This window comes from Natator depressus, chromosome 8 (genome assembly GCF_965152275.1).
Source record: "Natator depressus isolate rNatDep1 chromosome 8, rNatDep2.hap1, whole genome shotgun sequence".
NCBI classification, from domain to species: Eukaryota; Metazoa; Chordata; order Testudines; family Cheloniidae; genus Natator; species Natator depressus.
The window spans coordinates 76,686,794-76,698,796 of NC_134241.1; the positions used below are offsets into that span (position 1 = coordinate 76,686,794).

Genomic DNA, 12,003 nt, shown 5'->3' on the forward strand with positions numbered 1-12,003 from the left:
AGTTTTGCATAAGGGAATTAGAAGTAAACAATCCACACACAGAATAGAACAGAATTCAGCCCATTCACTCTTGGCTGTGCTGAGTCTGCACTGCTAATAGAATTTACATCTCCACAAAACATTAGATAAGACTTTTCAATGAACTTTAGAATCTTCAGTTGTAAGGAAGATTTATTGTTATCCCAAAGTCTATCTTAGAGCTTTACTTTCAATGTCCAACTGCTATATGCTACACTAATATATGCATACTCTTTGTTTAATCTGAGTTCAATTGAATCAGTCACCCAAAAGAAAAGCCAAACATCCATGTATAAAGTGGACATTTTTCTAGGTGGTCTTGAATAATGTTTTAAAAATGAAAGTCTTCATGGTGTTATGCAAGAATATAAAAGAATGGCCACAGTGGGTCAGACCAAAGGGTCCATCTAGCTCAGTACCCGGTCTTCTGACAATGGCTAATGTCAGGTGCTTCAGAGGGAATGAACGAAACAGGCAATCATCGAGTGACCCATCCTGCCATCCACTCTCAGCTTCTGGCAATCAGACAAATCTATCCAGTCAATATTAATTTTTTTACTGCAAACTCAAGGGAAATAAAAAAACTGAACCGATTTAATGCCTTAACTGAATGTGATTTTTTTAAAAAGTATTCCTTTCATACCAGGGTCTGATAGAAGACAAAAAGGTATACTGTAAGTGGAACAGTTTTATTATACAATGCTAGTTTTAATTCTGTCAGATACATGTCCAGTGAAATAACAATAGTTCAATATTTAATTTGCCAAATGACTTCTTTTCAAACCATTTCCAATCATTATTTGGGGCTGAAAATAAAGAAAACCCTGGATCTAATGTCTTCCTATATCACTTTGGGACAGATCATAGCAGAGAACGCACAGAGGTGGATTTAGTGCCCACAATCTGTGTAAGGTGATGATTTAGTACTTTTTAACCATCAGTGGAGTAAAAGCAGCTATACACAAAGGAACAGAGAGTAGATTATAAAGTCAAGAACTATACTCCCCCTCTTTTTTTTTTTTTTTTTTTTTAAAAACTTCTGATATCATACATCATACCATCACTATAGCAAGTCTACAAAGGACACATTTTAAATCCTTATTTTCAGTTACTGTTCTGCTTGAAGTTTTCATGCTTTTTCTTTTACCGAGAAAAGATTTTCCCTAAGGAAAGCTTACAGGAAATTAATTAGGCATATTTTGAGTTGGTTAAATGTTAAAAATGCTTAACAGTAAAAGCACCTGAACAGTTGCTTGTACTCAGAAACACAAGCAAACTTCAAGTTATCTTCAAACTTAGCACATATGTTGTTACGATCAAGGTTTTGCAACGTTTGAAGGTAACAACCTTGAAATAAAGTTCAGAATGTTTGAAAGGTTTCAGGTAAAAACCCCACACTTAACACACAAATGTCTTTATTTGCAGAACCCTCTCTCTACTCACATGGTAGAGTCTGGTGAGGGGAGGTGGGATGCAGGGGCAGCAGATGGAGCCAAAACCTTAGTAACAGAGGCAGAGCTACTTCTAGCTAAGGAAGCAACAAGGAGCAGCAGCTTCCAGATTAGTGGTCTTGCCAAAAAACCCCAAAACCAAAAACCAAAAAACAAACCAAAAAAATGCTAATTTTAAAAAGTAAAAACTTACTTACTATGTCATTGTTTCTTTGCATTTGGCTCAGCTTGCATAATGAAAATAATCTATTTGGTTTGACTTTTGTTTAGTCAGTTTCACTTTCAGTTTTCCAAGGTATTAGCATAACGGTGCACTATTTAGATTGCAAACATTGCAGAAAAAGTTTTTTGGTTAAAAATCCTGTGTTTCCACTGAAATTGAAAAAAAAAAAGAATGGAAAAATTTCAGCTCTTAAGTTTTGTAAAAAGCTTACTTTTACAAAACTTTACATTTTCGGTCAAATTCAGTCTCTTTAAAAACTGTCCATTCAGCAAATATATTGCATTACTTTGCTTACTTATATGCAAGTACGATCTCAAGTGAGGCATTCCAACAGCATATATATTATAGTAGATATATAAATGCATCCTGGGATAAATAAATTATGGAATTAACAGGAAGCTGTAACAATGCTTGAGCAAGGGAGATTTTGCTGTTTGAATATGCTAAGTTGGGTCAGTCCCGGTCAGCTCTAAAGAAGGGTGGGAAAGTGCAGAACATTTATCGCTTGAACACCACAATTTTCAAATAGTGCACCTTGCATATGTTAAAGCCCTATCACAATATTAAGTGTTCAAAATCAACAGCTAGGACAGCTGCTGAAAGACAAAGCAGATATTCTTTTAGCATGATAGCTTTAGAGTGCAGGTTCAGTTCAACTTCTTGCAGGAATGGATTTCTGGATACCTCTAATAGAATAGTCTTTTCATTTGACGCTTGCAACCTTGAATATTTACAACAATGACATTTGGGCTGAGATTTTTCAGACTTCTGAGCCCTAAATTAGTTTGTTTGCAAAGTTTCAAGAAAATTCTTTCATTTTTTTTTTTTTCAAAATTAGTCATTCAAATAAACAGTTGCTCACAAAAGGTCAGAATCTTGGATTTATACTTCTTCAAAGGTCTTACAGCATATGGAGTTGTACACCTTGATTCAAAACCAACACAAAGTGGAGCATGCCACCTACCAAAATCACCAGCATCGCCACTGTTGATCCAAGAACAGCTCTGATTTTCAAACTTCACACAAATTCAATGGTGTAATTTCAACCTTAAATCCACTAATATTTTGTTTTTTGTTTTTTTTTTTTTTTTTAAAGGAAATATGGCTTTAGCCAAACCATATTTTAAAGCTGTTTTCAGATCAATTTTAGTACGGATAAGACATGAAAGCAGAATCTAAAGCGTAGGTTACCTTTTTATCCCCCTGTTTTCGCCTTCGTAGCCCTGGTCTGTAATCATCTCCAAACCGCAAAAAGTAATAATAAGAAACTAGTCGTTCTATAGGATCTCTTATGACATTAATGTAAATTGGTTTCTTTTTAACACCAAATCTGAAATAGAAAATAAAGTCAAACCAATGTTTTTTCCTGTAGTTTCTCAAAAATATATTTACTGACATTATGTAAATGTGAACATATATACATATTACAGACAGGAAATTTTAATCTTTAGTGCCAGGAAGTCAACATTTCACATTAGGGCTCTATATTATTGTTTGAAAGAACAGAAGAATGCTGTCTGAAAAAGGACAGATGAAAAAAGTATTGAAAACAGAGACACTCTCTACCTTGTGATGGAGGGTTCCAGAGATGTTAACACAATAGATTCTTGATTACAGGAACAAGACAAACTCAAAAAACCAAGCCACACACCAGGTAAGTCAATTCTGTGTGTTTGTATGATTTTTTTTTTGTTTGTTTTTAATATAATCCAGCCCTAGTCTTTGAGCTAAAACAATATTGAAATGTCAATAATTACATCCCACCTGCTTCCATACCAGGTGCAGAAAGTTTTAATATAAGTAACCTGACCTTAGAAATTCCTTCCTCAGTCTAGCAACCAAATATTCATACCACAGAAGCCTTCAGAAGGTTCGGACTTCCTTTTCTGCTTCCTGTTGTTGTTGCCGCCTTTCTAACGGTGCTATGCACTAGTGAAGTAAGTGGTATTCCTGGCATGACTCCAAAGGACAGAGATGCAGACTACAAGGAAGGGGAGGTGCTCAGGGACTGTCATTTGGCTATGATTATAAAATGTGGGTGTCTGATACTAGCAGAAACTTCATTTTCTATTACAGTCAGTGACTTTTCAAGATTTTTAAGGCCACTGTGCTACCTAAGGAAATTTTGATTTAGCATAGTACAAACTGGAAGCCTTGTAAAAAATAACAAGGTGCTAACTCAAATGACCAGACAAGTGATCAGAAATAGTTTTATATTATTTCCCCCCCAATTGGTCTATATTTAGGGGAAATTTTCCTTATTTTTCTTCTCCTTTTGAGACTTGTCAGCCATAGTTTAGGTAAAAGATCATGATGAACTAAGCAAAAAGAAAAGAACATAAAGAGCATTTAAACATTTCAGAGACCCCAGGAGGTGCATCCAATATCATGAGCAAGCATGACATCCTCAAGTGAAACTAGAATCTTTAAAATGTTCGAATACATTTATGTTCAGCTATAACTGCTAGAATTTTGTATTGACAGGGAATCATGTGACCGTACTAGCTAAACCAGAGAAACCTTAGCAAAGCACAACTCAAGATGCAGTACAATTAGGGTAAAGACATTTGAAAAAAGTTATAAACTAAACTAACTGCTGTTGGTAGGGGAAAACTATTAGGTCTTGGGTTGAAAGAGTAAAGAGGAGAGATAACAGAAGGGCAAAAGGTTAGTAGTAGTAAACGAGGAAATAAAAACAACTGAAAAGATTATTTTGGGGGCAGACTGGACAGAGGCCTGAACATTTGGTCTTATAATGACCATGCTGACCAACTAATGCAAAGCTCCTTGGAGCCTGGATTGTGTCATGACATATATTTGTACATCACCTAGCATTATAGGTCTCAATCCTGATTGGTGTCTCTTGGCACTCTGTAAATATTCATGGCACAATACAAATAATAAGTAATAAAATAATAATAATGAAACAGTATTGTCCTGTGTCAAAGGAAGCTATTTTCCCATCTATTTAACGAAAAGAAAACAGCATCATAATGGAGATCAACTATTATGGATGACTGAAAGTGGCATCAGAATGAAAACAGGATAAAAGCAAAAAACAGAGAATCAAAGGATTTTTGTTATTACTATTAGTAATAGTCAGTGGGGTTATGGCACCACTCCCTCAACATCAACAGTCTTGGATTGGCCCCTACTGCTGCAATGTTTTTGGTTTCAGCATAATGTAAGAGGTGTTTCTGAACCATTTTAGTGCATCAAAGTCTCATTTGGCATTTAATACACAGCCTTAATATTTTCTGAAATAGTTTACACTTGACAATTACAAGAATGCAGAACATACTCAGAGTTTCTTTAAAAGTATAGGTCAAAAGCCAAGAGCAACCATAGCACTCAATATATGATTTTAATAATGAAAACCAAAAATAAGAGAAAGGAAGCTGTTGTGGGAAAAAATTAGTCATTTAGGTAAAAGGGCAACAATCAGCAAACACAAGGATAACACAGCCCTGGAAGGAAATATTAACATGAATGAAATCTGTGAAATTGCGTTGATGCCTTTCTACAGGTACAATAATTATTTTAATCTGAAAAGTTCCAGTACCTATAAGATGTTTTCAGCTTTATGCCTTGAGTAATGTAAAGAATAATATTCAGCTAGCTGTTCACAAGGCTGTTATTCCATTAAAGGTGCAATTCAAAAAGTCTATTAATATAGTATTTTAACTTTTAAAAAAGGTGGAGGGGAGGTTGATGCAATGTGAAGCACAGAGTTTCTTCATTTTATTTCATTTTTTTTTTTTTAAGTTTAGGTTTCTCTCCTTCTGTTTCTTTCAGCAATCTTGAAATTTCAGCTGCTGCCACTGGTAACTTTCAGCTGCTGCAGTGGCTTTTAGGACTTTCTATTAGAGATGAGCTAAATTGGGAGTTTATGATGCTCCCCCATTTTACTTCTACTTTTTTTTTTTAAATAGAAAGTTATAATTAAAAATTACTTCTAGAGAGAGGTTTAAAGGCTACAAACCAAAAGATATTTACCCTCTGAGGTTAATTGTCTGAGTGGAAAGGAGGAGGAACACATGTGATGGGGAATATGGGCATGATCTTGCACCAATGAAGTCAATAGGAGTTTTATTATTGACTTCAGTGGGAGCAGGATTATGACCTACAAAGGGGATCATCATTCAGTGTATTTCCTATGTATTTTTTTTAAAAGTAGCATGAGTGTATAGCACAAAAGTGACTGCTTTAATGTACTGCTATGTTATTAACTGTGGCATGTTAAAAACTAAATTGTAAAAAGTTAAAATGTATGGTGAACGTGAAGAGCCACACACTTCAAAGTAACCTCACTGAACACCAGTTATGTGGTGTTACTTATTAGATGCGGTGTGTTTGGGAACAGACTGCGTCTAAACAACTCAGCCTGTGAAGCATATCACTAGGATGATACTCTCAGTATCCAGAAGAGCGAGCTGAAATTCTCAGGCAAAGGCACTCCTGTTGCTCAGCCAAGGAATAATATTGCTAACTTGTGGAGTCAGGCCTAAACGAGGAGTTAATTCTTTTTTATCATGCAATAAACAGGTCAAAGTTGTATTAAAAATCTAAAGGGAATATTGCTCATTTGAAGGACACTCAACGTTTGCATTTTTTTTAAAACAGTTGTCAGATTCTGAACACTAGAGGGCAGTAATATTTAAGATGGATCAACAATCTACTTGAACTACTGGACTCCACAACTGAAAACTGGCAAAACTATCACGTTTCGGAAGGAAATATTTTATCTACTGTGTAGTTTTAAGAATATAAATAGCATTAATCATTGCAGATGAAACAAATCATGAGGTAACTTACTTTGCAAAATCCAAGTAAGATATATGTCCATGATAAAATCCTGGTTTCATTTCCTTCCAGGAAGTTACATTCTTCACAAATCGCACCTACAAAAGTAGAAAACAGTCAATATTCCAATACCATTTGGAATGGCTGATGCTCAGCCTACAATAATATGTTCCATTCAATAAGTAAAACCGAACAATGCATTATGATAAAAATCTATCACCATGAATATTACCAAAAGACATATGACTAACTGAAAAGGATACTTTATTTAGAAGCACATGGCAATTGACTCACTGTAGAGAGCCACAATTTAAAGCTAAAAAAAAATATGAAGTAGAATATAGCAATCAGAAAGGCAAATAAAGCAAAGTCAGAAACATGACCAATACAAACAACATTTTAATGAGTATTTTTTGTTAGCCTTAAACATAGTTTGAAGGCAATATAGAGTGCCCTCAGCAGTGAGCAACAGGGACCAAATCCATCAAACTGTATTCAGATTCCAACAGATTTTCCACAAGAAGGGAATGATTTTTTCTTCAAATGTGTTAGGTGAAACTCTGGTTTTTTATTGGATCTATTTTACAGGGACATGAAGGCATCGAACCAGGTGGACCATTTGCTCAAAAGGAGCAAAATTTTCATTTTTGGATGGACCATCAGCCAGACTGCATTTCAGCACTATGTTTAGTTTAAGGTACATCTGCATTCTTCTCTGGAGCTTATAACTAGGAAAAATTAATTTAAGCCCAAAAGCTCAACACAACAATCTAAATCTAAACAGTGATGGTATCCCTAGCCTCTGTTTGACAGAAACTGGGAATGGGCAACAGGGGATGGATAACTTGATGATTACCTGTTCTGTTCATTCCCTCTGGGGCGCCTGGCATTGGCCACTGTTGGAAGACAGGTTACTGGGCTAGGTGGACCTTAGGTCTGACCCAGTATGGCCATTCTTATGTTCTTAGATCATACCAAGGCATGAACTAGCCCTTAGACAAGAGCTGATCAAGATCTAAGTAGACCCTGGCAAAACTCCACAATGGATAGAAACAGACCTCACATTTGGAAGATGATTATGCAGTAGAAAATAAGATACACGGTCAAAATTGCAAAGTATGATCAATTTAAGATAAAGTAAGACAGCCAAATGCTGGTAGTTTAGTTTTATTAGATGAAAAGAGTTAACACCCAGAACAATAAAACTATGAAAATTATTTAATAGCTGGTGCATTGGTTAATAAAGAAAAGTTGATAAATTTGAATCTCACCAGCTGTACGGTAGTGATATGCCATTTCTGAAGCTGAAAAGCAGAGGGGAGATCACTCACATAATTAAAGGAAATAGTTAAGAATCACACTTGGATATTAACTAAAGCACCAGGAATTTACCCTGTACTAAGCTCAGACAGAGTGATGGCCTATACAACTAAACCACAGAAATATCAACTGCAAAATTCTCAGTGCAGCTGTTCTCTGTTAAACAGAACTCATTTTTTGTAGCAGTGTAAATGTGAAAAGTATCACAGAACACTTCACAGATACACGGAGTACATATATACAAATACAAATAAAGTAGGGAGACTGCAAAATATTGTACATAAAGCATTTATAGATGTGCAACGGAACAGTGAAGACCCGTTACTTAACCAAGTTTCAAAATCAGTGTAAAATTGAGAAGCACAGGGAGAAGAGAATTGCTTGCAAATCCCCTCTTAAGGCCAACCACTTCTCACTAGGCCTGGTGACTCCTCTCTCCAATGTGTCAGTGAGGCAGACAGATGCAGAGGTACTGAGGAGAGACAAAGATTCAGAAAAGAAAAGTCTGGTGTCTACAGATAACCTTAGATAATAATCTGAACAGGATAATGAGTCACTGAGGAACATGTGCTGAATTCAGAAATGAAACAAAGCCAGTGAAGATTCTGTAAGGCGGATATGTTATTTCTTGGAATGGATGAGATCAGTTGTCCATTGTCTTGAGGTTCCTTTGAACCACTGGCTCTTAAAATTCCCATGTGGAAGTGGCTCGTGCTACTTTGTCATATGCAGCTTTTCCTCCTTTGATGCAGAGCTTATGTATGGCATCTCCTAAACGGATTGAAATAATGTGCTCTGCTTAATGCTAGCCTTGAAGTTAACTTTCATCAAGTCTGGTTGAGGACCGCATGATGTTATTATAATGCTGCAAAGCAAACTGCACTGGCTTCCCATCTGTTTCAGGATGCAATTCAAAGTTTTGATTCCTATCTATAAAACCCTATATTATTTAGAACTTGGCTAACTCAAGATACACCAGTTCCACAGTTTCACTGACTCTGTGCATAGAGAGGGTGTGATCTGGCTCCTCCCTGGCGGTTGATATAATACATGTAGGCTATGCTGTCTGTCAGGATGTTTATATGTGATCCTGTTATCAGTGGAAGGAAACTGGCACAGGTGTTCCTCACCGCTCTCAACTCAAGGAGATTGATGTGCAGGGATGTCTCTGCAGGTGACCATTTGCCTTCGGTCATATCATCGTTTAAATGCATGCCCCATCCTATGAGGGATGTGTCAGTGGTAAGGAATTACGAAGGTGGCGCCTGTAAGAAGGGGATCCCTTTGCATGCATTGACCGGTTCTTCCACCAGTCCATGGAGTTCTTGACCCTGGTGGGCAATGACAGGGCTTTGTCCAGATTGTCCCTGTTCAGTCTGTAAACCGAGCTGAACCACAGCTGTAGGCATCGCATGTGAAGTCTGGTGTGTGGAATCACTGCTGTGCCAGCTGCCATATGCCCCAGGAGCTGAAGGCAGATTCTCGCTGGCACTTGAGGGCTGCATTGAGCCGTGTCTATAAGCGACACCAAGGACAGAAATCTGGCCTGATATAGGAAGGCTTTGGCCTATAGCTCATCTAGGTAGGCCTGTATGAATTCTAGGCATTGCCCTGGTGTGGGGGTCAACTTCTGGGAATTGATCTGCAGGCCCAGCTCTGTGAACAAGCATATCGTGTCTTCAGTGGCTCGATGAGCCTCCTGAAGCGACCGGGTTCTGAGGAGGCAATCACACAGGTAAGGGTATCCATTATCCCTGGAGATCGTAGATAGGTGGCCACCACTGAGAGAACTTTGGAAAATACTCTGGGTGCCAATGGAAGTCCGAAGGGGAGGAGTGAAACTGATGAAACATCTGTGAGCCAGTAGTACTGAGATGTGAAAGTAGGCATCTTGCAGGTTGAGGGCCAAAAACCAGCTTCCCTGTTCCAGTGATGGAATGATCGTCAACAGGGTGACCATCTTGAACTTTTGAGCTTTGACGAACTTTTTGAGAGCTCTGAAATCTTTTCCTGATGCAAATTAGAAAGTAACAAGAGTAGAACCCCTTGCCTTGTAGGTACTGGTTCCATGCTGGGGCGGCGAGCTATATGGGCCTGTGGTGCCCGGGCTCCAGCAATATTCAGGGCCCGGGGACCCAGCTCCACCAATGTTTGGGGCCCGGTCTCTCCTCTGGCCCTGCCTGCGGCCCCCCTGCACCTCCCCTGAGTGTCCCCCGGCCCCCACTTGCTGCCCCCGTGCACCTCCCCCGGGTCCCAGAGCATCCCTGCCTCTCCCCTGCAGCTCCACGCTGACTCCGCTCTTCTGGCTCCCGGCATGACCTGCCGCCACAGGATCCTAGTGCCCCCGATCCAGCCTGCCCTGCCCCGACCCTGCCCTTCTGCCTCGGACCCTTCCTTTTTCCAGTGGGACCCTCCACCAGCACAGGGCCCCCACCCCGGCCTGCAGTCACCGCTCCTGCCCCACACTGGGCAAGGGGCAGCCCCATTCCCCACCCCCAGTGAAGCTACAGTGAGGAGCAGCAGCAGGGGAGGAAGGTCAAGACACTTCCAATCTCTGTCATAGGGCGCTGTCCTAAAGCGGTGTTGTGGGCCATTAGAGTTCACAGCATCCACCACAATGGAACTGGGCAATAGGTGAGTAAATAGGAACTCTGATTTCTTTGCAGAGACATAATTTTTTTTTGTCTACCCGCTTGCATGTCGGGGCCACCGAAGCTGGGATTTGCCACATCATCTTAGCTAGGTCTAGGGTGGCCTCGTTCATTGGGAGGGTGATTTTGGAGGTAGATGAGGCATGGAAGATATCGATAAGCTAGTGGTACATACCTTTAACCTCTTCCAATATGGAGGATGTCCACCGCTATCTTCGCCAGCTTGAAACATGTGAAAGTCATCCGCCATGGATGGTGGAGACACCATGACTGCTTTGTCCAGTGAAGAAGAGGATATGGCCTTGAGTGTGACCTCCTCCGTGTCCACCTCTCACTCCTCCAGATGCCTGGGAAGCTCATGGGCAGTGCTCGGTGCCCTCGAGACAGGTTGGCGGTGCGCTGCCCAGGGGTCCCAGTATGGCCACTGAGGGGGCATATGGCCTGGTGGAAGTGCCCACGGGTGACCATACCAAGATAGTGGCAGTGACATCTGGTGATTCATTCCCAGACCCTGTTCATATCAGGTCCCATATAAAGCTTGGGAGGAAGAGAGAGAAACCCTGGCCGGCTCACTTGACATCGGAGAGGCATGGCATGATTGTGCAGAAATACCCTTTGGTCGGCCATGGCTCAGTGCAATGATCTCAATACCGAGGGGGAGAGAGAGTCAGGAGCTTCCTACATAGCCAGGTCACCGGCCTGATGAAATTTTGCTGGTACTGAGCATCCCAGCATCAATAGTGGTGCTGGGAGAGATGAGGACCTCACCCGTACTCATCTTTCCAATGGCAGATGGGCTGCTGCTGCTGGTGGTACCGATGACAGCTTGCATTCCATGAACATCTTAGGGCATTTGCCTTTGTCTCTCTGTACCGAAGATTAGATGCCGATGCCCAAAGGATCCATGGGCTTGTCAACAGTACCAGACACCAACAGAGATGGTGATCACTTTTGGCTATCCCTTTGGGTTAATGACAGGACTTGAGTTTTTGACTTATGGGAGGAGTCCCCAGACTGTTTCTTTGACCCACTGTCCTTCAAAGTTGAAGGTTATGGGGAAGACTCACACCCGCCGGAGGGCTAGGGGCTGCCTCCATACAGATGATTTTCTGGCAGAGTTCTCTGTCCTTGAGGGAATCTCAGTTGGAGCTGCTGGAAGAGGGAACACTTTTGTTAGATGTGGCCCTTGCCAAGGCAGCAAATGCATTTGGAGTGCACAGGGATTGCCTCGCTGCAAGTGGGACACTTCTTGAAGCCTAGAGAGCTGGGCATACCCTTCTCGGGGGGTTTCCTTCCACCCACGAGGGGTCAAACAAGAACAAAATCTTTTCTTTAAATAAATAAATAAATAAATAAATAAATGGCCAAATAAAAGTCAAAAGAAGGCTAAAGGGTTTCTAAAAGCTAAAGAAAAGGCTCCATCTCTAACAAGGGGTGAGTGAGAAAACTGAGGATGGCTAGCCCACACACACTGGCTAGCCTCGTGACACAGTGCATGTGCGGGCCCAATGGACACTGCTATCAAAGTCCTCTGATC

At 40.3% G+C, this 12,003-nt stretch overlaps 1 protein-coding gene across 2 annotated transcripts in view; it reads right to left on the reverse strand.

Annotated features, from left to right (window-relative positions):
• The window catches only part of HS2ST1 (heparan sulfate 2-O-sulfotransferase 1), a 173,426-nt gene that overhangs the window by 23,169 nt on the left and 138,254 nt on the right, over positions 1–12,003 (reverse strand). For both annotated transcript variants that reach the window (XM_074961382.1, XM_074961383.1), the window contains exons 3-4: positions 6,508–6,593; positions 2,884–3,022 (exon numbers count right to left, since the gene is read on the reverse strand). In XM_074961382.1, the coding sequence (XP_074817483.1) occupies positions 2,884–3,022; positions 6,508–6,593 (225 nt within the window). The remainder of the gene's footprint in view (positions 1–2,883; positions 3,023–6,507; positions 6,594–12,003) is intronic.